The 25,808-nt window shown below is 46.9% G+C and overlaps 1 protein-coding gene across 13 annotated transcripts in view; it reads left to right on the forward strand.

Annotated features, from left to right (window-relative positions):
• plekha5 (pleckstrin homology domain containing, family A member 5) overlaps window positions 1-25,808 on the forward strand; it is a 165,346-nt gene that overhangs the window by 116,540 nt on the left and 22,998 nt on the right. For 4 of the 13 annotated variants that reach the window (XM_066669189.1, XM_066669191.1, XM_066669190.1 and 1 more), the window contains exons 5-16: window positions 1,708-1,746; window positions 4,892-5,012; window positions 5,422-5,526; window positions 5,992-6,064; window positions 8,735-8,835; window positions 11,477-11,592; window positions 15,404-16,327; window positions 17,859-18,303; window positions 18,684-18,755; window positions 20,772-20,891; window positions 21,983-22,036; window positions 24,099-24,179. In XM_066669189.1, the coding sequence (XP_066525286.1) occupies window positions 1,708-1,746; window positions 4,892-5,012; window positions 5,422-5,526; window positions 5,992-6,064; window positions 8,735-8,835; window positions 11,477-11,592; window positions 15,404-16,327; window positions 17,859-18,303; window positions 18,684-18,755; window positions 20,772-20,891; window positions 21,983-22,036; window positions 24,099-24,179 (2,251 nt within the window). Of the gene's footprint in view, window positions 1-1,707; window positions 1,747-4,891; window positions 5,013-5,421; window positions 5,527-5,991; window positions 6,065-8,734; window positions 8,836-11,476; window positions 11,593-15,403; window positions 16,328-17,858; window positions 18,304-18,683; window positions 18,756-20,771; window positions 20,892-21,924; window positions 22,037-24,098; window positions 24,180-25,808 lie in introns of those variants that run through there. The other 9 variants (XM_066669205.1, XM_066669206.1, XM_066669195.1 and 6 more) reach the window with 6 other exon arrangements.

Consider the following 25,808-nt stretch of genomic DNA (forward strand, 5'->3'; position numbering starts at 1 on the left):
CGCTTGGAGGAGAACACTAACAGCTCTGATTTGTTATGCCTGAACAGACCACATTTCCTAGCTTGCTTCTGACTCACAGGGGAGAGAAAGGGCCATCCTACCCATCCAAAGAGAGCGAGGACGGTTGTCTTCCTCTTGGACAGACTGATGGGCAAAGTGGACGCTGAGGCTTTGGTGGTAGATGAGGATGAGATTAAGCAGGAGCTTTATTTAAGCTGGATGTCCAGAGCTGGCATTGTTGCTGATGCCAAATTACTGAACTTGAACAGTGGCCACGAGTAAACCTTAGCAGCTGGGTTCTGTCCCAGACGTATTCCCCCACCTTTCCACAGTGGAACCCAGTTCTGGTTCTCAATTAAACGTCTGTGACCTTTTTTAGTCAAAACCTCACAAGCCCCACAGCAGCGTTCTCCCCCTGAGAGAAGGTCCAGCGCTCTGATTGGACAGACTCCGACGAGGGGGCAGGGCTATTATAAAGTCTCGGCACTGGACATCAGAAGCGGAGCAGAATCAGAACATCTTTTATCCTGTGTTTTATGACATAGGCAGCACACAGAAAACTGACTGGGGGAGTCTTGTCAGTCGGACTCTGAGCAGAGATGAAGCAGAACTGTCCCTTCTTTACACAATATACCTTTACTCTTATTAGCCCTGCACTAAACCCAGACGTCTGTGGTGGGGCAAGGTGGGGTTAGGCCCGGGAGTCCGCTCTGAGTGAGTCTGGTACAGCCCAGGTGTAGATGCTCACACCTGAGTCCAAATGCTCCATCACATACGAATCTGGACACAGCGTCACCCCTGAGTCTGAACACCCATTGCATCTGAATCCAAACACCCTGACACACCCAAGTCTGAACACCTCATCATGCCCAAATCTGAACACCCCCTCATGCCCAAACCCGAACACCCCCTCACGCTCAAATCTGAACACCTCATCACGCCCAAACCCGAACACCCCCAAACGCCCAAACTGAACATCCCATCACACCCAAATCTGAACACCCCTTCACGCCCAAATCTGAACACCCCATCACGCCCAAATCTGAACACCCCATCACGCCCAAACTGAACACCCCATCACACCCAAACCCGAACACCCCCTCACGCTCAAATCTGAACACCTCATCACGCCCAAACCCGAACACCCCCAAATGCCCAAACTGAACACCCCATCACGCCCAAACTGAACATCCCATCACACCCAAATCTGAACACCCCTTCACGCCCAAATCTGAACACCCCATCACGCCCAAATCTGAACACCCCATCACGCCCAAACTGAACACCCCATCACACCCAAACCCGAACACCCCCTCACGCTCAAATCTGAACACCTCATCACGCCCAAACCCGAACACCCCCAAATGCCCAAACTGAACACCCCATCACACCCAAATCTGAACACCCCATCACGCCCAAATCTGAACACCCCATCACGCCCAAACTGAACACCCCATCACGCCCAAACCTGAACACTCCATCACGCTCAAATCTGAACACCTCATTATGCCCAAATCTGAACACCCCTTCACGCCCAAATCTGAACACCTCATCACACCCAAACCCGAACACCCCATCACGCCCAAATCTGAACACACATTTCCCTCACTTCCTTCAGTTTGTTTAGTTTTTCATTATGATTTGTTTATGATTTGTTCCAGAATTCCTCTGCATTTAGATTTTGTTTTTCTGTTCTTCTGTTTCTAGCCTGAACTGTGGGAAACTTGTCCACCCTGTTTCCAACAGGTAAAGCTCTGAGTAAGAACCCGAGCGGCTCCTCAGCTTCATTAGCCGTGTGGAGGAGTGAAGGAGCCGTTCGTCTTTCTGTTTGTTTTGCCTTTGTGTCTCATTAATCCTGCTCAGACTCTAACCTCCAGGCCATGTGTGATGTGAGTGGCCCAATCTCCTGCTACGCCTCGCTGCTTTGAGGAGATGTGAGATTTATGTGTGCCGTCCAATTTGTCTCGCCCATATTTAATATGAAACATGAGTTCTCCATCAGAACAGTGGCTCGGCACGGGCTGCGGTCTTTGGTCTCAGTGGCAAATGAATTCTATTGTCTTCATTAACGAGACACGTTCTGCAATACGAGACGAGACGAGACACTCCTTTAAAGAGGAGAAGTTTAACCCTGCACTGAAACCAACATCCACTACTTCTACAGATTTATACTGCATGGCTTTCTACACCACCTCTGGAGAGAAGAGAGAGAGAGAGAGAGAGAGAGAGAGAGAGAGAGAGAGAGAGAGAGAAACAGACAGAGAGACAGACAGACAGATCTGAAGCACAGTATGAATCACAATCTTCAGCTCAGTGACCTGTAATTCCTGCCAGCACTAAAACCACCTACATCCTCATTCTTTCTCACACACACACTATTCCACGGTTACACACACACACACACACGCGCGCGCGCGCACACACACACACACACACACACACTGTTCCATGAGTGCACAAAGTACAAACACACCCCTCTGCTGCTTCAGAATGTAGGCCAGCCACGGGAGACAGCGCCTCCTGCAGTTCACATTCATTATCCCTGTGTCAGGAAAGCTCAGGTTCATGGTTTCTGATTTGCTCTTAGACTGGGCTTCTGTGATTGGTTGCTCCCACCACATACAGAAGGTCATTGGCTAGTCCAGCTCGGGGCTGTGCCCTTATCAGCTACTTCTGTTTCAGAGATGGGTCACACACTCAAACCCTTCCTCAGAATCAGAGGTAGAACCACTCAGAGGAAGCAAGGTTTCTCTCTCTCTCTTTGTGTGTGTGTGTGTGTGTGTGTGTATATATACTCTCTCTCTCTCTCTCTCTCTCTCTTTCTCTCCCTCTCTCTCTCTCTCTCTCTCTCTCTCTGGGGATAGTAAATGGTTGGTTGGTCAGTTAAGGAAGCTTCATCCCTGGATGTTAACCCTCTCTGTTCTTGTGCACTAACAGTAGATTAACCTCTAACACAAACCTCAGGGAATGCAGGGGTCCGTATAAACGAAGAAGTTAAGACCTTCAGAGCCTGTTTACACCCTACGTTACTGTGTGTTACTGTGATACCTGGAGTCTGATTCTGTTCATTATACTCACTAAGGCACCATCCTCCTCTTTGTGTTAACTCATAAGCGTCTTTAAGGTGGAGCGGTGTGTGTGAGTAAGAAGCGACTGTATCTTTTAAGGTGGAGCGGTGTGTGTGAGTAAGAAGCGACTGTATCTTTTAAGGTGGAGCTGTGTGTGTGAGTAAGAAGTCACTGTATATTTTAAGGTGGAGCGGTGTGTGTGAGTAAGAAGCGACTGTATCTTTTAAGGTGGAGTGGTGTGTGTGAGTAAGAAGTCACTGTATCTTTTAAGGTGGAGCGATGTGTGTGAGTAAGAAGTCACTGTATATTTTAAGGTGGAGCGATGTGTGTGAGTAAGAAGTGACTATCTTTTAAGGTGGAGTGGTGTGTGTGAGTAAGAAGCAACTGTATCTTTTAAGGTGGAGCGGTGCATGTGAGTAAGAAGCAACTGTATCTTTTAAGGAGGAGCGGTGCATGTGAGTAAGAAGCGACTGTATCTTTTAAGGTGGAGTGGTGTGTGTGAGTAAGAAGTCACTGTATCTTTTAAGGTGGAGCGGTGCATGTGAGTAAGAAGCGACTGTATCTTTTAAGGTGGAGTGGTGTGTGTGAGTAAGAAGTCACTGTATCTTTTAAGGAGGAGCGGTGTGTGTGAGTAAGAAGTCACTGTATCTTTTAAGGAGGAGCGGTGTGTGTGAGTAAGAAGTCACTGTATCTTTTAAGTTGGAGCGTTGTGTGTGAGTAAGAAGCGAGTGTATCTTTTAATGTGGAGCGGTGTGTGTGAGTAAGAAGCAACTGTATCTTTTAATGTGAATTTAGAGTCAGTTCCACCTTAAGTAATGTAACTGTAACAGCAAAAATAAGTCAGTGTGACCCCCCTATGGAGCAGGAATAGAGCAACATCCTCATCTCGGTTGGTGCTTTTCAGCGTTTGGCATCTCTCCGTTGTCAGAGAGAGAGCCAGAGACCAGAGACAGTCCAGACCAAGACACTTAAGGTGCTTTCCACTCCATGGGTCTGGCTCTACACGACTCGGCTCGGCTCAGCTTGCTTAAAGCTTTTCCACTGGCAAAGCTCTGCCGCAAAATGGATCCGTTGACGTTGAAAAACCCCATCTCTTACAGGAATCACTGGCTTTGAAAACCACAAGAACAGCGGCAGTAATGTTAGGTGCTGTTTAAATCATCGTGTATCGCGCGTTGTTGTTATTGTTGTTGTTGTTCAGACTGAACACGGCTCCGCCCCCAGTTCTCACAGGTCAGTTTTACTTGTGGCACATACGGCTTTCACTGGAAATTTTCATCGGCCATCGGCCCAAGGAGCGTTTAAACCTCTTCAAAAGCCCTCGAGGTAAAGTTACCTTTACCAAAAGCCCTCGAGCTGCCACTGTGAGTCCGATAAAATTAAATGTGAAAGTTTGGTAACTTAAGAGATTTAACAAGCGGCATTTGTGCTGGATTTGAATGAGCTCTGTATTTCCTGATGATTGACATGTCTCTGGCCAATCAGTGCTCTACAGGGTTTACACCTCACCCTTTAGTACCTACTCGGCTCGGTTAGAACCCGGAGCGAGCTGGGACTGAAAACGTACCCGGTTCCAGGAGCAGGACCAGCTTTAGCCTGTGGAAAAGCGAAAGAGCCGTGCCGAGCTGTGCAGAGTCGTATAGGTTCCATGCAGTGGAAAAACGGCATTAGTTTGTTTCCTGTTTACGGAGCCAGGGCTACGTACAAACACCGGAGCTTTGTCAAACACAGTCCCATCACCATAAACACATCAGTGCAGGGTGTAAACAGCTCTCAGTGATCTCTGTGTCCTTTACCCACTTCTCCTTTGTCTTCTTCCAAAGACCTGCCTCCAAAGCCCCACCCAGTGAGAAGAAGGAGCGTCCCACCAGCACCATGAGCGAGGCGTCTAACTACACGGGAGGCTCAGACTACACCGCCCAGCCCAGCAGTCCCACGGCCAGAGTGAGTGATTGTTTTTTTCAGTGTGTGTTCTGACCCGGTTCTATCAGAGCGGAGTTAACTCTTTCAGTGGTGCGTGTTCTGACCCGGTTCTATCAGAGCAGAGTTAACCCTATTATTGGTGTGTGTTCTGACCCGGTTCTATCAGAGCGGAGTTAACCCTATTAGTAGTGTGTGTTCTGACCCGGTTCTATCAGAGCGGAGTTAACCCTATTAGTGGTGTGTGTTCTGATCCGGTTCTATCAGAGCGGAGTTAACCCTTTTAGCGGTGTGTGTTCTGACCCGGTTCTATCAGAGCGGAGTTAACCCTTTCAGCGGTATGTGTTTTGACCTGGTTCTATTAGTGCAGTGTGTATCAGAGCCCAGATGTGTGATGGTTGTGTGATGCTTCTCCTGTTCTTTGTGTTTCAAGCCGTCAAGGTCTTCAAAAAAGGTCCATAATTTTGGCAAGAGGTCCAACTCCATCAAGAGGAACCCCAATGCACCAGTGGTGAAAAGCAACTGGCTTTATAAACAGGTACGACTGGCATCGGCTACTAAATATTACACTCACTGTCCACTCTCTCAGCTACACGGTCCACTCCGGTCACGCTGTAGTTCTATAGTTACACTCTGTAGTCCAAACCGTTGCTCTGCATACTTTGCTACTCCTATTCCCCCTGTTCCTCAGCGCTCAGGACCCCCACAGAGCAGGTGTGATGTGGTGGTGGATCATTCTCAGCGCTGCAGTGACACTGACGTGGTGGTGGTGTGTTAGTGTGTGTTGTGCTGGTTTAGAGTGGATCAGACACAGCAGTGCTGCTGGAGTTTTTTTTTTTCCATTCACCATCATGACACACACTCGCAGTCTGACGAGGTACAGACTCTTAATGGAGGGCGTCAGGAGACACAGAGGGAGCGTGGTCGGGTCCTGGTGATGTGTGCTATGTGCTGATTGGTTGAGGCGGGTGATTGACAGCGTGTGCTGTGTGAACTCTTGCAGGACAGCACAGGGATGAAGATGTGGAAGAAGAGATGGTTTGTTCTGTCCGACATGTGCCTCTTCTATTACAGAGGTGAGTTATCTGTCTGTCTGTCCATCCATCCACCTGTCTACCTGTTCGTCCATCTACCTACCCCAAATATATCTGTCTATCTGTCCATTCATCCACCTGTCTGTGAGAGGTGAGGAGTGAAGAGACCTATAAAAGTATAGTGTGATTTAAGGTGTTCTGTTCTGATTAGTGTAATTATTCATTCATTCATTATTTGTAACCGCTTGGGGGGTCCAGAGCCTACCTGGAATCATTGGGCACAAGGCGGGAATACACCCTGGAGGGGGCGCCAGTCCTTCACAGGGCAACACAGACACACACATTCACTCACACACTCACACCTATGGACACTTTGGAGTCACCAATCCACCTACCAACGTGTGTTTTTGGACTGTGGGAGGAAACCGAAGCACCCGGAGGAAACCCACGCAGACACAGAGAGAACACGCCACACTTCTCACAGACAGTCACCCGGAGGAAACCCACGCAGACACAGAGAGAACACACCACACTCTACGTGCCGCCACAGAACAGAAGACATGTCCAGGGTAACAGTCTGGAAACAGGGTTCAGATCAGTAACAGTTTGTGGTGTGTGTGTGTTCCAGTTCTGGTTGGCTTCACTGGTGTGACCCCTCTCTGGACCTCTGTGCTCACTACAAGAACGTGGCTTTTCCTCTGCTCCTCACACTCAGTGCCCCCCCGGGTGTAGTCTCTCAGGGAAGGGCTTTTAAATGTCCATAAATAGTGCAATTAAGCGAAGCCCTGGAGCAATCAGCCGCTCTTTCATGACGGGACCTGAGAGGGGAGATGCTGCTTATTGGCTGATTGAGGCGAGAGAGAAGGGCTCTTAAGGCAGGTGCTACGTGCTTAGGCTGTAGATGCTGCACACACACACACAGAGAGATGGAGAGAGAGAGAGAGACAATGCTTCTCCATTTCTTCTTTCTTCTCTGTTCTATAATTTCATGCTCTCTTTCTTTGCTTTTCTTCAGTTCCTCGTCTGCTCTCTTTCTGTGAGTGACTGGGTGAGAGTGTGAGTGACTGTGTGAGTGTGTGAGTGACTGTGTGAGTGTGTGAGTGACTGTGTGAGTGTGTGAGTGACTGGGTGAGTGTGTTAGTGACTGGGTGAGTGTGTGAGTGACTGGGTGAGTGTGTGAGTGACTGTGTGAGTGTGTGAGTGACTGTGTGTGTGAGTGACTGGGTGAGTGTGTGAGTGACTGGGTGAGTGTGTGAGTGACTGGGTGAGTGTGTGAGTGACTGGGTGAGCGTGTGAGTGACTGGGTGAATGTGTGAATGACTGAGTGAGCGTGTGAGTGACTGTGTGAGTGTGTGAGTGACTGCGTGAGTAACAGTAACAATAAAATGAATGATTCAAGATTCTATATATACAGATTCAAGATTATATACAGAAAATATAGAAAAAATAGAAATAAACATGAAAAATATCAGGAGGCACAATGCTGCAGCAGGTAGTGTCTCTGTCACAGCTGCAGGGTCGTGGAGGTTGTGGGTTTGAGTCCCACTCCGGGTGACTGTCTGTGAGGAGTGTGGTGTGTTCTCTCTGTGTCTGCGTGGGTTTCCTCCGGGTGACTGTCTGTGAGGAGTGTGGTGTGTTCTCTCTGTGTCTGCGTGGGTTTCCTCCGGGTGACTGTCTGTGAGGAGTGTGGTGTGTTCTCTCTGTGTCTGCGTGGGTTTCCTCCGGGTGCTCCGGTTTCTTCCCATGCTCCAAAAACACACGTTGGTAGGTGGATTGAAGACTCAAAAGTGTCCGTAGGTGTGAGTATGTGAGTGAATGTGTGAGTGTGTGAGTGAATGTGTGAGTGTGTGTTGCCCTGTGAAGGACTGGCGCCTCCTCCAGGGTGTGTTCCTGCCTTGTGCCCAGTGATTCTGGGTAGGCTCCGGACCCACTGCGACCCTGAACTGGATAAGGGTTACAAACAGTGAATGAATGAATGAATGAATGAATAAATGAAATATAACAGCATTATAACATTCCTGGGATCGTGCCTCAGAAAGGCTTTTCCATTGGTAGCTACAGTTAAAAGAAGATTAAACAATAGATTAAAATAAAGATTATCCCGGAGTCTGCAGTTTTCCTGCGCTCTGAGTGAGGGGATGGGCTCTAAGTTGATAATCAATTCTTGGAAAACCCAGCGCTTGCAAATATTAAAAGCTCTGAGAGTCAGTAAAGCGCCGGAGAACATTCATTCACTTCATTTCCATCCCTCGAGTGAAGAAGAGCTCTCAAAGTTACTGTTGTCACCCAATGAACAGCAGCTGGAACTGAATAATATTTCACTTTGAAGTAAAACCCTCCTCTAAACTGAACAAATTCTGCTTTTATCGATTCACACCTGAACGGATCAGATCTGTGTGCGCTGTGGTCTTCCCTGTGTGCACTGTGGATGGTCCCCTGGTGTTATTAGTAAATAACGTGTTTGTCTCTTCACATTGACGTTGAGTCCAGATCAAACACTCTGAAGAACCAGGAGACTGTCTGAACCTTTCACAGACCTCACGGCCACACTCCAGTTCATAGCATCACTCCCTGTTCTGCTCAGCGCTGCCGTGGGGGGTCTGCTCACGAAACCAGCGGCTGGGAAAACGCTCCAGACCAACCCCTCATGGAGAATCCTCACTGCTTTTAAAGAGAACATTAACGGCTTTCGTGTTTCTTCTTTCTTCTCAGATGAAAAAGAAGAAGGGATCCTCGGGAGCATCCTTTTACCAAGCTTCCACATCTCCATGCTGTCCGTGGATGACCACATTAGCAAGAAATACGCCTTTAAGGTCAGAGTCAGGCCCTCAGCTCTATCTGTACCCTACAAAGGAATAGCCGTAGATTATATTCTGATGCAGCAGGGGTTTCTCTGGCCGTGTTTGAGGGGTGGTGATATATAATGCAGGAGTTTGGGAAGATCTAAAGTATCTTATAGCAGTACATTAGAGCTTCACATAGGACCCAGCTCACTCCCAACCAGCAACCACCGCCTCACCAGCCCTGCTCAGGTGGGCACCTCCCTTCGTCTGTGTCTGGTGCCCCCCCCCCAACCCCAAGCTCCTTTACAGATCTGTCTTACTCTGATCTCATCGCTGTCCAAAGAAGAACTTGTTTCTCACAAACAGTAACTTTACAGGAGAAGGAACAAACCTTCAGCTTTAATGGAAGTCAATGTGTCAAATGATTTTATTCAGAGATGATACAACCAAGGTTTATATCACGATATGTTTCTTAATTTTGGTCTAAACTTTATAATTCATATATCGATGTAAACAATAAAATAAAGCCACAAAACAACTGCCAAGAACTGAAAGAAACATTATATCACCGTCAAACTACAACCTCTTGGCTTCGTCAATATTCATGTTTTTAAACTTTAAGTGTCTACGGTTCCACCTTAAATTGGAGAAACAATTACATTCAGGCTCCTGAGACTACTGCAGCATTTAAGGTGGAACTGTAGTGTGAACAGAACTCTGCAGAATGAGAATCTGAGCTGAGCTCCATGTCACAGAAGAGTGAGGAGAGGGGGGTAATCTCTGAGTGTGGAACTCTTCTGAAGGAGAATGAGGTCCAGCAGCTCCTCTGATATCACTGCAGACTGGTGCAGAGCTTAAGAGCATGCAAGGGTCATGACCCCGGGTTTGAAAAGTCCTGCTTTAGGGAGCACAACTGGACTTTAAACCACTGATGGTACCTTTAAAAGGTGCTGTTTGGACCTGTACACTACTGTTTTTCTGAGAGTGTGGACACTGAGGTAAACACAGGTGAGGCACAGGATATACACTTATATATTATTAATATTATTATTAATAATCAGCGTTCAGAACTCAGGCTGAATCTCACTCTGGACTAGAGCTGTCAGTGAATGGAGTCTGTGGTCGAATATTAGTCTCAGGTGACCCACTCAGGACTGAGTCTTTAGAGGCAGCGCGGTTGTTGTCACATTCCTGCAGCTTTACATCGCTGAGAGAATCTCGAACGTCTCTGGAATGTTGTTTTTCCATTCTCTGGTGTTGTGTCGTATATGAAATCTGTTCCTGACTCACTCTGTGTCCTCCTTCTCTCTCAATGTCCCTCATTGTCCCTCCATGTCCTCACTGAGGTGCGTGAGCTGGAATACTGCTGCGTTCCTAAGAGAAGTTTAACTAACAAGGTAAGATCTGATATTCACATCATCACATCGTCGTGGTCCTGTTGAGGTCAGAGGGGTGTTGTCTGCTGCTGTCGGAAAAATGACTGAGGAAAAATAAATATTTATTAATGAATAGATCGATACAGTATTTTTTCACAGAATTTAAACAAACAGACACTCTCTCAGCTCCACGGTCCGCTCCGGTCACTCTGTAGTCCATCTGTGGCTCTGCATACTTTGCTACTCCTATTTCCCCCTGTTCCTCAGCGCTCAGGACCCCCACAGAGCAGGTGTGATGTGGTGGTGGATCATTCTCAGCGCTGCAGTGACACTGACGTGGTGGTGGTGTGTTAGTGTGTGTTGTGCTGGTGTAGAGTGGATCAGACACAGCAGTGCTGCTGGAGTTTTTAAACCCTGTGTCCACTCTCTGTCCACTCTGTGAGACACTCCTCCCTCGTTGGTCCACCTTGTAGATGTAGAGTCAGAGACAGTAGCTCATCTGTCGCTGCACAGTGTGTGTCGCTCGTCCTCTAGTCCTTCATCAGTGACACAGGACGCTGTCGGCTGGATGTTTTTGGTCGGTGGACTGTTCTCGGTCCAGACACTGAGGGGTTTAAAAACTCCAGCAGCACTGCTGTGTCTGATCCACTCTACACCAGCACAACACACACTAACACACCACCACCACGTCAGTGTCACTGCAGCGCTGAGAATGATCCACCACCACATCACACCTGCTCTGTGGGGGTCCTGAGCGCTGAAGAACAGGGGGGAAGTCTTGTGCATCTTAGATTATTATTATTATTAATATTTAAAATAATTAATCTTCTCAGTAAGCCTGAGGCTTGTATAAAATCATATAAAAATCCAATAAACACAGAAACACAAACACAGTAAAAGGATGTTTGTTCTAAAAGCAGACGCTGTGTTGTGAGCGAGTGAAGAACAGTGTGTTTCCAGATGTTTCTCCTGATCGTATGGATTTGTTAAATCTACAGCACACTTCATTTAACACAGTGAAGTATTTATTAACCTCTGACACTAGACACTGTGTCTCACACACACACACACACACACACACACACACACTGGAATAATGAGACTGGGTTTATTCTGATATTAGTGTTGGTTTTTAACTAAACTCTCACTGCTGAATTAAACATGTCTTATATGAAATGTTCTCGTGCAAAACATTAACACACTGCTGTACACTGAGGAAGATCATTGCAGCCCTGAGTTTCGTTGAGTTCTCGTTCTCGGTCTGTGTTCTTTCTCCAGGATGCTTCCTCCCTCAGGCCACGCACCCAAACATGAGAACCTACTACTTCTGCACTGACACGGCCAAAGAAATGGAGTCCTGGATGAAGGTGATGACAGACGCAGCGCTGGTCCACACCGAGCCCATCAGAAGGTACGGAGACATCCTTCAGAGACGTGTCCCAGCGGCCCCTGCTCTGGAGCCTTTTTCTATTTGTTTTTCAGCGGCATTTTAAAGTGTGTGAACCCTTTCTTTGTGTAAAAACCAGTTTAAACACTAACCAGGTTCTCACACAGCTCCTGAAAACAGCTTCAATCAATGAAACATTCGGTGATTAATCACAGTTTTAAATGCTAACATTTCCTTGTGGTTTTTAGAGGCAGAGATTTACACGCAGCAAACTGACTAAAGAAGCCGTGTTATTACTACTTCATTATAATATCCCAGTGTAGTTTTAATGGAATTTGAGTGAGAATCTCTTCATTTTCTGAGGAAAAGTTTCAGGGAGAGATTTAGCACTGAACATCAGCTCAGACACTTTACTTTTAAAAACGAGGCGACAGCAGCGCAGCTCACAGCTCAAACAATAAACACCTCCATGGTCCAGTTCAACAACTTCATTAGAGTTAAAAGAGTGGATTCTGGAGATTCAGAACACAATGCGTCAAAATTTCTGAGAAAGACAGAAGAGATCAAGAAGAGGAAGGAGGATAAGAGTAGTCTACTTTCTGAACTCAACATTACGCCTCTGAATAAAACCGAGCAGTTTCTGTGAAAAGAGAGAATTTTGGGAGGAAAATGTGGCTGAATTTAATAAAACCATTAATTTGCGTTAAGATTAACACGTTAAGATTTCAGAGTAGACACTGTGTTATTAAATCAAATCAAATCAAATGTATTTGTATAGCTCTTTTACAGCTGATGATGTCACAAAGCAGCTTCACAGAATTCCGGTAAAGACAAGGCTTTAACATGAAAATGTAAAGAATGTAAAAAAACCCCAGGAGAGTGAGGCCAGGGGCGACAGTGACACAGAGAAACTCCCTCAGAGCTGAGGAAGGAACCTTGAGAGGAACCAGGGCTCACAGGGGGACCTACCCTCCTCTGGTCAATCTACTGGTAACAGTTAGGAGTCAGTGAGGACTTCAATGTAGGGGCAGCTCCGAGGCCAGTGGTGGTGGCTGGAGCGTGGGCAGCTGGTCTGAAGCGTGGAGGAGGAGCTCGACAGTCATCCATCAGTGTCCAGACGGACAGGTGGGGGGCGTTTACTCAGACAAAGGTAGAGGGGTGGAGTTAGTTGTGATCTGATTGGCTGAATGTAGAGCAGAGAATGTGAACATTTCCAGAGTGTGGCTAACTGTCAGAGGATTTGCAAATGGTTTATTAGTCATTTTACTTTCCTCTCAAAACATTAGGAACACGCTCTACACACAGACGCCCACTAAATAAATATTAACCCTCACTGATATTTAATGCTGTAAAAACGGTTCTGAAGTAAAACCCACTCAGATCTCTCCCTCGTTCCGAATCTGCTCCTGATCACGGACGTGGGCCTGATATTTGTAAGCAGGTGGATGGGAGCCCGACCTGAAGCTCATCAGTTGCTGCTGTGTCTGATCCACTCCCAACAACGCAACACACACTAACTACCACCACATCAGGGTCAGTGCAGATGTTGCTGAAGGGTGTGTTTAAGCGGAAAAACACGAGTCTGAAGGGTTCATACAATCTGCTGTAAACCAAACTGTGTTCATCGTAGAAATATTTCACAGCTGCACTTTCTGGCGCTGCTAAAAATCATGTGCAGAGAATACCCGGGGAACGTGGTGGCGTGACTCTTCCGCCTCGTGCCTCTCTGCACTTACAGGTCGATACAGTGAGAGTCTGACCGAAGGTAATTACCCACTTTCTCTCTGGACTCGGAGCTGTTTGTGAAATGGTATCGACAGGAACATGTTCTGTGGCCTTAGAACCTCCCAAACATCCTTCATGGTTCTCTCTCACTCCTCAGTGGAGAGTTTGGTGCAGTAAGGCACCGTCAGTCTCAGCGTTTCAGTCGTTTTAATGCGATCGCCAGTTTGCAGAGCAGCACTAATGTAAACGTGAATGAAAGATGGATACATGTGAGATACCAAGCTCCTCACCCTGCACTGGAGAGAGTCTCACAGCATTTAACCACACGGACGCCCCCATCTTTTCACATCAGTGGGGTACAGACTTCTACTGTGTTTCATAGAGAGGAGGGAAATGCCTTTATTAGCTGCTGAAAACTGAGCCTTCTCTGGTCTTGTAGCTGAATGTTTTTTGACATAAAAATATCTAATGTGAGTTATTCATAAACAGATCATATACAAACATCTGTGATGGTGTTATTTTTCAGTCTCGTATTGTTTCAGTGTCTAAGGGCTCACGGTGTCCCTGCGCTCTGAGAGTGGAACAGACTCTTGGAGGACTATGTTTTATGGTGATTCTCTGTCTAATTTACTCCTCTTTTTTGGCTTAAAGCTGAATTACGTAGTTCTCCTCGTCTAAGAATGTGATATAATCTTTAGTGTTGAAACCAAGGCTGAATCTCAGGTGTCTCCCTACACCCTATGTAGTGCACAGTGTAGGTCAGAAAATAACAGGCTCTGCACTCACACGGTGTGTTGTGTGTTGGATTATAAAAGCATTTACATTTAGTTATGTTTCACATCTTCCTGGCACATTAATGGACTGCCTGTGTGTGTAGACTTAGTCTAACAATCTGTGAAGTGCACTATGTAGGGGACATGGTGCTGTTTGGGACGTCTGTACTGAAACTGTTGGACACAATAGGGTTCTGTTTACAAACACGGCGTGGATAAATGGGTCAGGTTTCCTCTGATGTTTCTAGAATCTTAATGTCTACATGGGAAATAAATGTTTTAAGAAAAATAATATATCAATGTTAGCATCCCAGACCTGTTCATCAATAATCATCTTCAAAGTGATGGATACTCTCCCCAGTGACGTTAGTATCCATCAGAGTGAGGTATAAAGCTGCGCTTCCACTATTCCTCTGACTTCTAGCTGTATATTGAGCACCGTGTCTCTTCTCAGGGTTCTGTGAGGTCTGTGTATGTTCGTCCTCGCGTGAATGGTAGACCATGGAGGAGTGCTGTCTCCTGGGTTTTGGGACGGAGGCAGTCATGTGAATCTGTGGAGACCGTGGAGCCCATCAGTTCTCCTGAGGATTCAGCTGGAGGCACAGCAGTTCTCCTACGCTGTCAGTGTTTAAATGGCTCCTTTACGCAGCTCTGAAAAACATTTGGCAAATACTCTCAAATTGAAGTGATTGTATTGACTGAATCTGAAGTAGGGGGTTCGTACAGTTAAAAGAAAAACACGTGATCGCGGTTGGATTACACTGGCTGTGGAGTCTAGTCTAAGAAATGAAAGCATCTTCCTTGTGATTTCAATGCATTTATTAGAAAAGAGGTTCCGCATTCTGCTGTAAGCTGCCTCTCTTTTTGTAAAACCAAAGATGAAAAGATGCAGCAGAACACAGTCTCCACTTTGGTTCTGGTTCTGTTACGTGATGGGAAATGGACACATGTAACGGAGCAGGGTGTGGTAGCCGTAGGACAGGATTAGTAACACAACCATGGTGTACGTACTAGACACAATGAGTCAGAACAGGAAATGAGCTCCTGTCAACAGCGAATATAATAATCCATGCGGAATTTGACCAGCAGACAGTGTACTGCTGAAAGTACTGGACTGAAACGGTTAAACATCCACTTACAGGAAATCACTGCCACATTCTGGACTAGTGGTGTCCCGATCACGATTTTTAACCCCAGCCGAGTCGTTAAATATTGAGTATCTGCTGATACAGGGTCCTAATCCAGTACTTTTATTGTATAAAACATCCAGGAAGCAGAGGCCTGTAGCTGTACAACCATCAGCAGTTCATTTCTCTGACTATTTCTTTCTCTTTCAGATTGGAAAAGGCGAAGGTAGACACTCGCAGTCCTCAGGAGATGAACAACATGCTCAATCATCGGGTTCTGACACGCCCTGAGATCCAGAACAACGAGAGGAACCGTGAGAGCCTTCGCCAAGAGGAAAAGAAGCAGAAGCATCTGGAGAAACAGCCCAGCATCCACAGAGAGAAAGACAGGAGCTCGTCACTCAAAGACTCTCAGCAGAAAGACGAAAAGCAGGTTCTGCAGAAAGACGGACAGAAGTATTCTTTGCAGAAGGAAGGAGATAGATACATGCTGCAGAAAGATTTGGAAAAGCTTGTCCTCCAAAAGGATGGAGATCGGTACGCTCTGCAGAAAGACGGCGAACGGTACACGCTCCAGAAAGACGGAGATAAATACCTGCTGCAGAAAGACGGACAGCGGTACACTCTGCACAAGGACGGTGAAAAGTACACACTTCCAAACGATGCTGAGAAATATCCCTCGCAGAAAGATGGTGAGAAGTACCAGCAAAAGGATGGAGTGCGACCCACGCAGAAAGAAAAAGAGAAGCCGATGCTACGTAAGGAAACAGAGAAACGAGAAGGTGAGAAGTATGGGTTCCAAAAAGAGCTGGGTATGGAGAGACCACTCACAAAAATCAACAGCATCAAGCTGCAGCCAGCGCAGGCGGCCGCGATCGCCGCCGCCGTCTCCACTTCACGCCAGCTCCAGAGTGGAGGAGGAGGAGGAGGACTCCAGTATAAAGCAGCCCAAGTCAATGGCTCTGGAGAGCGAGGAGGAGAGCGGAGTCCAGGAGATGCTCTTCCTCAGAGAACATCGGTCCAGCCCCACCCCACAGAACCAGAAAGATCCCTGAGCAGAACGGACTCCATGCAGCAGCTGGAGCAGTGGGTTCGAATGCACCGCACGCGAGGCCAAGACGATGACACACGAAGGTACTGTTTCTGTGGGTCATTGAAACCCTCATATCCTTTCTGTGTGACTCTGGGTCTCGTTAAAATCAGAGTGTGAAATCACATTTTAATTTTAGAGTCTTCAGTGCAATGCTGGGATCAGACGACGTGAATTCAGCCCGATTGTGATGCGATTGTGTCGTATCTGACAAGTTTACAGCATCAGAACCGAACATGTCGAGGAGGAGGATCGGTCGTGTGTGTGTGTGACGCCTCACGACTCCCCGAGGAAAAGCGAAGCGTGTTAGAGTTGTTTGGATCTTTGGGCCCGGTCTGACGTTTCCTACGCCGTGTTCCTGACGATGACCAATAGGAGACAGAGCTCTGTCGGGAGCACATCTGTAAACACGGAGGACAGAGAGAGGAAGGCTCTGCTGCAGCTGTCAGTGGAACAACCGAACTGAGGACACGCTCTGGACGTGTAACACACTCCCTCAGGTTCTCTTTGTAGGAGACGGTCCACACCGTCCTCTCCGTAACACCCAGGAACCGCCCGCTATCGCTTTTACTTCTTCTGTCACACAGAGCGCTTCTGTAGCTGTGATCAACAGTTTCTGACCCGCCTCCCGACGACCTCTGAACTCACACAATGACGCAAACAAAGAATGATCCGTGTGAAACCCGTGGTGTGTCCAGTTTCCGACCGAGACACGGCACAGATTCATGGCTTTAGTCTGACACCGTGAACATTGTGAAAGAATGAATATTGTGTTGTCTGATCCCAGCATTAGGTTTTAGGCAGCGGAGGTTAAAGTAGCTGCATCAAGTTGTTTTCCACTCGCAGAAGTAGGACACTGAAGAGTCTTTTCTGTCCATTTATTATTACAATGTTCACATCATAAACAGAACCAGCCTCGTGTCTCAGAGGATCTCTCTGTCGATCACATTATTGCTACTGGGGGCGAACCCAGAAAGCTTTTTTAAAATCCTCGTAGTTTTTTACTGACCCCAGATCAGAGCAGGGACCGGCCTCCACGGACGCAGAGTGTTTTCTGAAACTAAAAATGCTTTTGCTTGGTTTCATTCAGAGCCAAATAATCAACCACATTCTCACAGTTCTTGCCCCTGACTGGCTTTGACTTGGCATTGCGATCTGGCACGAAGCAGAAGAGCAGAAGGGTAGGAGAGTGCTCAGCCCAGGCCCTTATCTACGGGCTGAACACACACACACACACACACACACACAGTTCTGGTCTGTCTGTTTATTCATCCTGTCTTCCTCACACTTCTGCCCACTCAGACTGGCTTGAGATATCCAGATGATCTTGATAGGTGACAAGCAATTAGCAAGTTAGTTAATTACCTATCAGCCAGTCTCAGTTGAACAGACAGACCGTGAGTGCTTTCTAGAGGATGAAAGACAGTGCTTTGAGAAAGAGAGAGAGAGAGAGAGAGAGAGAGAGATTGCATGGTGCAGTGAAATTTCAAGAGATGATTATAGTGAACAGAGAGCTTTTAAAACTTGTGTTTGCAGCATACTGCTACTTCACAAAATGTTCTCTCTCTGTTCCAGCATCACCTCCTATCAAACGTTGCCCAGGAACATGCCAAGTCACCGGGCGCAGGTGGTGCCGCGCTATCCTGAAGGCTACCGCACTCTCCCTCGCAACATGCTGCGACCAGACAGTATCTGCAGCGTGGCAGGTTCAGTGTACGACCGTGCGCTGCAGCCCACCACGGCTGAGAAGCGGCGCTCCATGCGTGACGACACCATGTGGCAGCTGTACGAGTGGCAGCAGAGGCAGGCGCACACCCGACTGGGCTACGGCACACTGCCCAGCCCCAAAACTATGAGCCACATTCCAGAGTCCATCCCTTCTTCACCTTCCCATGGGTCACTGGCTCTCTACCACTCGGTGTCCCCCAACCGGCCGTACAATCCCAGCTCCGAGGTCTCCTCCCCGGTATTCCGCGGAGACCTCAGCATCGACCGCCGTCACAGAGCACACCTCGCAAAGGTAAGCGCTCTTTTCAATCTGAGGACGCTGCTTCTAGCTTTGTTCCAGTCAGCAGGAAGTCTCAGTGATGTCCCTGCGAGTCCAAGAGAAGTCTCTGTGTGGAAAGGATTGTCCTCACAGTGCTAGTTTATGGCCATTTTTAGTTCAAAAAAGTGATGGAGCTTCTCATGTCTCAGAGGAAGCTTGAGCTCCACTTCCTCTCAGGCTGGTGGCACTGGGGGCTAATGGGGGCAATGTTTGAAGACTTAATTGGGGAGAAAACAATGAGAATTTAAACAGCTAAAGAGCTAAAAGCTTTGTCGAATATAGACTGTCTTTTAATGCTCTTCCAGATCTTCACTCACTTCTCTTCTTATTTTCTTTGCTCTGCTTTCTGTCAGTACACATACCTGCCTGATCGCAGGGTCTCGGCCGCTCCGAACATCACACCTCAGTCCCTGCAGGGTAAAACGGTACGGCCACATCTTCTTTCTGTATCTTTCTTTGTCTTCTAACACTAGTGTATCTACATTTTCTGAACGACAGTGTGGCACCTGTGAGTGAATGAGTGATTTACAGCTGTAGCAGGGCTCTCCAGACAAAGAACTGCAGTGTGAACTTTGTAGGAACTCTTATATCAGAGTGGTAGATCAAGCAGCATGAACGCTACGCCCCAGTGCCTCGGCTGCAGTCGAGCTGGGCTGCATTTCTCCACCGTTACGTCACAGAAGCCTGTACAAATGTGAAAGATCCTTCATACACTGCTGAAAAATTCAGACTTCTCTCAGAGGTTTGGAGGACAGACTTGATGACGCTGGGTCACCTTCAGTACTCACTGGTACAACGTGGAGAGAAAATAGAAATAGAACCCAGAGTCTTCAGATCAGAGTTTGTCATAAAAATGCAGCTCGCTGGTGCCCTTCAGTCAGTGCAGTGTCCCTATAAAACAGCTCCTCCATTTCCATGAATATTTTACAGCTTCACAATTGAGCCTTTGTTGTAGTTTTGTGTTGAAGCTGCAATAGACCGAGTCCTATCAGTGACATCACCTCAATTAACCCCTTCATTTGGCTATTTGGTCCTCAAAAAGAGTCTTATGGCACTTTTCCACTGCAGGGTCCCTACTGGACTCTATTTGTTTTTTCTTGTTCTTCACCAGGTGAATCAGGTCCTGGTTCTGGAAGCGGGTTCTTGTTTAGTGGCTGTTCTCTCGTGGTTCAGAGCGAGTCGAGTAGGGACTAAACCATGGCGTGTAAACCTTGCAGAGCGCTGATTGTCCAGAGAGAGTCGTCACTCTACGCCACGCAACGCAACGCAGACGACCAGCACCAACTCTCTGAACTCTGTCTGAACTGATGACGGTGTTCAGTCCCAAACAACAACAACACGCCAATACACCAATACACCACGAGTAAACACTGTTAACGTTAATGTTACCGCTGCCGTTGTTGTGGTTTCCAAAGCCCACTGTTCCCTTTAGAAACGGGGTTAGAGACGACACCCAATACATTTCAAGGGGGAGCTGTGGGAGTGGAAAACCAAGCAGGGACCAATCAGAGAGTAGAGAGCAGTAGGGTTGGTGCAGTGCAGTGGAAAAGTGCCATTTGAGTACTGTCCTAAAGAGGACAATCCTTCTGAGGCTGCAGCCCAGGCTTTGAGATGCATCTGAAGACATTCAGTGAACCCAGACTTTAACAGGGCACCACGTTATAGATTAGACACAGAGTATCACACTAGTGTTACAGCTTGTCCCTGTCTCACAATGTGAAAAACCCAGTTTCCTTACGTTATGCAGTTTTCAAATATAGGGGACGTCCTGAGGACTTTGAAAGCCTCTTTCTTGTTGCTCCCGAGAGGTGCAGTGATCTTTGTGTCTGTCCCTAGTGATGCCTCAGCCTCCGAGGCCTCTAAAGTTAGGTTAGGGTTGGCCCTCCATGTCCCCTCATCAGGAGCACAGTGTTGGGCAGTGCGGGTGTCTCTTGGCTGGCGTAACAGGTCTAGGCTGGGTTTCATAGATGAATCGTAGTTAAGATCATTGAACATAGTAGAGTGTGTTTTGAAAGCTTTTGTGAATCCTAGACCTGGGTGGTTAAAGTTCTCCTCCAAATGTGTTGAGCTGTAGTTGTGGAGTTTCTCATGTCCCGGAGGAAGCAGGTGCTCCTCACCCTCCTGGTATTGTGGTGGTATTAATTGTGACTGGGCGAGTCCTAGATACTGAGGGGCACAGGCAACGACAGAATTGGGGAGAACATTGAATTCCATAGTCAAGACAGCGCTTTAGGGTGGAGTTTAGTCGTTCATAGATCTGAGGCACCTGTTACATGTCTAACTTTCCAAGCTTTTGTCCATCCAGTGCACACTCCTGCACTACACAGAAATATAACCCATGCATTTCAGCAGTTTCCAGTCATTCCTAAACCGTAATCCAGTGCTGTCTCCAATGGCTCTCTAACCACGAACCCTGTGCGCATTGTTTCCTGCGACCCTAGCCAGAGGAGCTGACCCTGCTTCTTATCAAGCTGCGACGGCAGCAGGCCGAGCTCAACAGCATCCGAGAGCACACGCTCGCTCAGCTGATGCAGCTGAACATTGATGCCGCCAATCCAAAGGTCAGCCTCGGAGGATCGCCCGCGCTAGTCTGTGTATCCCCGAGTGAAGGAATGCTTAGTTTTCTTTCACTCCTCATTACCACTTCTGTTTTCTTTCTTTCTGTTTCTAGTTGTGGTTATGCTCTTTGTTTCCTGCATGCTTTTTTTTATTTGTAAGTCACGGTCACAGGGCGAACCACTGGTCTGCTTTTGCCAACAAATATCCGGCCACTCAGACCCCAAATAACTCAGAAACCTGAGAACTTGAAAACCTGAGGTTTCTCTGGTGAGGGAAACTTCAACCTGGAGGAACAAGGCAGCCTTTTCTTGAAGCGAGAGGATGCCTTGGACTCTGAGAACCCTGCAGAAACCCAACATGCAAATTTGACAGACCACCATCAACTCTTCAGAGGCTGTATGAGACCCAGGTTTGCTCCGTTGGTAGAGCATCGTCTATAGTTCAGACTTGAACCTGTGAACATACAGCACCTGTCGAGTTGATGGTTGTGTCTGGATTGTGTGATTGGGTTAAACAGGATGCAAGGCAGCCCCTCGCTTCAGGGCAAGACCACACTGTTTGTCCTAGATTCCCTCGCCAGTGGAGTCCCACACTTCAGGTTTCCAAGTTTGAGATCCTCAGGGTCTGGGGGATGGATCTGTGGTGGCGCCCCCAGTGACAGTCAGTTTCTGTTGGATGCACTGCACCACCTGATACTAACCGTACCAAGACTACTAGAAGCCAGAGTTCAGCCATGTGCTGAGCACTGTCCCAAATACTTCAGCCTGTTAAAGATATGTCCTTCTACACCCGTGGCATTCTGCATTGTTGTTGTTTTTCTTTGGATGCTCGTCTTAAGTTCTGCATCTCTGCTTGGATGCGTCTTGCATGATGACCTGGCTAAAGGCTTGAACTGCACTCCTGGTTGACAACCACCAGAGTCCTTCTGGTAGTTGGGAATGGCCTCTTAGCCAGTGTTTTTCTCTGTTTCTAATCTGTCTCTTGCCGACCAGGCCACTCTCTCTCTCTCTTTCTAAGACACTGTCTTTTTCTCAGCTCTGCTCTCCTCCTTAGCTCTGTCCTCTCTCCTCTCTCCTCCCGCTGCCGTCGCTAGAACGAGATCCTCTCCCATCACCTGCAGAGGAATCTCATGTATTTGGACAGCCAGGTGAGGGCCTTTGTTCTCTCTTCCCCTCTCTTTTTTTCCTCTCTTCCCTTTCTTTCCTCTCTCTCTTTCCTCTCTCTCTCTCTCTCTCTCTCTCTCTCTTTCCCCTCTCTCTCTCTCTCTCTTACCCCTTACACTACCCCTTAGGAGTTTTGTTACTGAATATGATTGATTTTACTACAAAGATCAAGCAAATCTGCTGAAAAAAAATATAAAACACACAGTAACACACCACTGCACTGAGAGAAAAGAAACAGAAGAATAAATATAAAAATATGAACGTAAAGAGAAGCAGAAATTAAAATGTAATGAATGAATAATAGACTCTAAAGAGTGAGTTGTTCAGTCTGAGAGGTTTTGTTAATTATGGGGTGTTTGTTTGTACTTAGAGAAGTTAGAGAAGGAAAAGGTTATATTCGACACTTGTAATATACCAACAGAAATATATAAATATTAATAAATCATGTGAAGAGATTCCAGTCTGTGGTGGATTTAATGAAAGAGTGGATGCTTTTCCGGAGCAATGCTATGTTCCTTTTAATTGTAGCTCATTATGAAAATGCTCATTGTGTATTTTGAAGTATTTACATATGTACTTTCCAAAGAGGGGTAGCACTCCTGAAACCTCCTGAACCCCCGACCCCAGGGAGCTCTGAAACTCAGAAAGGTTGACTCCTCTGGTGAAGGTAGCTCTAACCTGGAGGAAAAGGGAGGCCTTGCCCTTAAGCGAGGGATCACCTCTCGCTCGGCAGAACCCAAACCCACGATCCCAAAAGACAACCATGAGCTGAGTTAGCTAACTGTGACCCTAACCCTAACCCTAACTCTAACCAGGGTTTGCTTGGCATTGTTAACAAACTCTCAACCATCTGAGTGGACCTGGTTCATAAGCCCCCTCTGCAGCTTTGAGGGTCTGAAGGTTAGAGAAGGAGTGATCTTGAGACCAGAGGGGGACTGGTTTAAATCCCAGGAAAAAGGTCATACCTGGCCGAAGTGCCCTTGAGCAAGACACCTAACTTATTTTTCTTCTTCTTCTACTTTCTTCTTCTTCTTCTATTTCTTCTGTTTCTTCTTCTCCTTACTTTTTTCTCCTTCTTCTTCTCTATCTTCTTCATCTTCTCCTCCTTTTTCTTCTCCTTTTTCTTTTTTCTTCTGTCTTCTTCTTTTTCTTCTCCTTCTCCTTTTCCTTCTTTTTCTTCTCCTTCTTCTTCTTCTTCTTCTCCTCCTTCTTCTTTTCCTTTTGTCTTCTTTTTATTCTTACAATTCTTCTTCTTCTCCTCCTTCATCTTCTTTTCCTTCTGCTTCCTTTTTCTTCTTCTTACTTCTTTTTCTTTTCCTTCTGCTTCTTTGTCTTCTTCTTCATCCTCTTCTTTTTCTTCTCCTTTTTTTATTCTTATTTTTCTTCTTCATCTCCTTTTTTATTCTTATTTTTCTTCTTCTTCTTCTCTTTTTTCTACTTCTCCTCCTTCTTCTTTTTCTTTTTACTCTTCTTCTGCTCCTCCTCCTCCACTTTGTTGATGGTGGTTTCTGAATTCTTTGAATTCTTTTACCACAGGATGTGATCTGTTCACTTGCTTAAGGCCAAACCAACCTGTTCCTCCAGATTTCGCCAGGTTTTCCAGTAGTTTCTGAGTCTCAGGGAAAGAGGACCAGCAGAGCCCTGTGATTATTTCTGACGTCAGTTCTGTTTGATTTATACAGGAATGTTTGCAGTTTTCAGACAGAATTAAAGCGAGGGAAGCCTCAGTATTTGAGGGAGGACACTTTCTCAGTGACGACAGAGTAAATTAACCAGGGAAGCCTTTTAGATCATCCTGCTGAATATTACTGTCCTGTAGCTCAGTTTGTGAGAGAGGGGGCCGGCTGCGTCTGCGTCTGCTGATCACAGATTAATAACACAGTGAAGATAGGTTTCAGTGGTGAAGGAATTCCTCCAGAATCCCCAGCTGTGAAGTGTCTTCTTCTGTGAAGTGTTGTGGAGTTCTGTCCACAAACCTGTGATCTGCAGCAGTGTTGATGAATTCTGAACACTCTTCCTCCTCCTCCTTCTCCTCACGTGCCCCAGATGAAGGAGAATGAACCAATCATCTTCATGATTCACACTATGATTGAGAACTCGGCTCCCAGGCCTCAACTGTACCAGCAAGTAAGGTCTTGGTGTCCATGCTTCTGCACCTGCCCCCTGTTCTTCTCCCTGGATGCACCCCTCACTGTCTCATCCAGCGTCGAGTCTTTCGCAGCACATCCCATTGTTTTTCCTTTGGTGGTTGTTGTTATTTTCCTGCGAGTGGTGTTGGCACGGCTTAATTGTATCGTACGACCTACGCCACCATGCGAACCCCCCACGACGGATGCTGGTGTGATCACCTCATTCTGAAGCATCTGCGGTTCTCCATTCACTCATCCCAGCTGTCACCAATCACACGAGATGAGGCTGTTAAGGTTAAGTGTTTATCTGGACACCACACTGGTCAGAACATGTTTGATTCCTGGAGGAGAGATGTCTTCAGCTCCAAAATAAAGTCCTAGCTCTCGGCTTCCTTCAGGGAGTGTTAGGAACTGCGCCCCTCCTCCCGCTAAATCCCCCTCGCTGAAGTGTGTAGCCCCTTTCCGCTGTTTGTTGGTCAGTCGTGCTCTCTGGGGCATGGACTGCACGGTGGACGGGTCTGACATGAGCTAATGGAAATGGGGTCGATACAAATGCGTTCGGATTGGGAATGGAATCAATAAAATGCATGTGAATGATTTCAGACATGACCGTATGTGGGATTTTACCAAACAGTGCAGTGCATTATGGGTATCTGCGATCCACTACTCTGCTGCTGTCAGCCAGTGTACATTATGGGTTATACTCTACCTTCTGGGGCGCACGTTGGGAGTGTTTGAGTTCGTTGAAATTGTCCACGGTGTTTTTTTAGACACGACTGCACCACTACAATAGTTCACTATACAGTTTCATTCTGAATCACTCTGAATCGCTCTGAATCATCGACTCGCCCTGTATGATTCCGAATCACTCTGAATCGCTCTGAATCATCGACTCGCCCTGTATGATTCTGAATCACTCTGAATCGCTCTGAATCATTGACTCGCCCTGTATGATTCTGAATCGCTCTGAATCGTTCCTAATGAATCTTAATTGCTCTGAATTCTTGTGATTCGCTAGTCTTGACATTGCATTTTATTGATTCTGGTGTTAATTTAAATTTATTATCTCTACTGTGTCAATTTGACTCTCTCTGAATCATTATGAATTGCTCAGAATTGTTCACTCAAAAATGTTAAATACGTGCATTTTATTTTTTATTTCAGTGCATTTTTATTAAACCCATTTTCAGCTGTGAATATTTGCTAGTTCCCGTGCTCCTAACTGATGGAGCAGAGCGAGGGGAGCAGTAATCACCGCAGCTGACTGAGAGCTTCCTCCTCCTCCTTCTCCCTGCAGCTCAGTCCCAGCTGTTTTTATCTGAACACATCTGCCCCACACTGAGGCCTCAGAGATGTTTATTATAAACTCAAAGAGCTTGATGGAGTCAGGAGCCGCCCTGTGATTCTACATCTGACCTCTGACCTCATCAGTCTGACTCTGACCCTCATGCTGCTGGACATTGTGTTTGTTAAGTTGGCTTGTCTTATATTACATCTACAGTCAGAGATGTGTACTGTTGATCCTCCCATAGTTTCAGTCTCGGACCACCCACCTGCGGTCCCCACCCCCCCCCCTCACACACACACACACACACACACACACACACACCACCCCTCACGGGGTCAG

Source organism: Hoplias malabaricus, chromosome 4 (genome assembly GCF_029633855.1).
Source record: "Hoplias malabaricus isolate fHopMal1 chromosome 4, fHopMal1.hap1, whole genome shotgun sequence".
Classification (NCBI taxonomy): domain Eukaryota; kingdom Metazoa; phylum Chordata; class Actinopteri; order Characiformes; family Erythrinidae; genus Hoplias; species Hoplias malabaricus.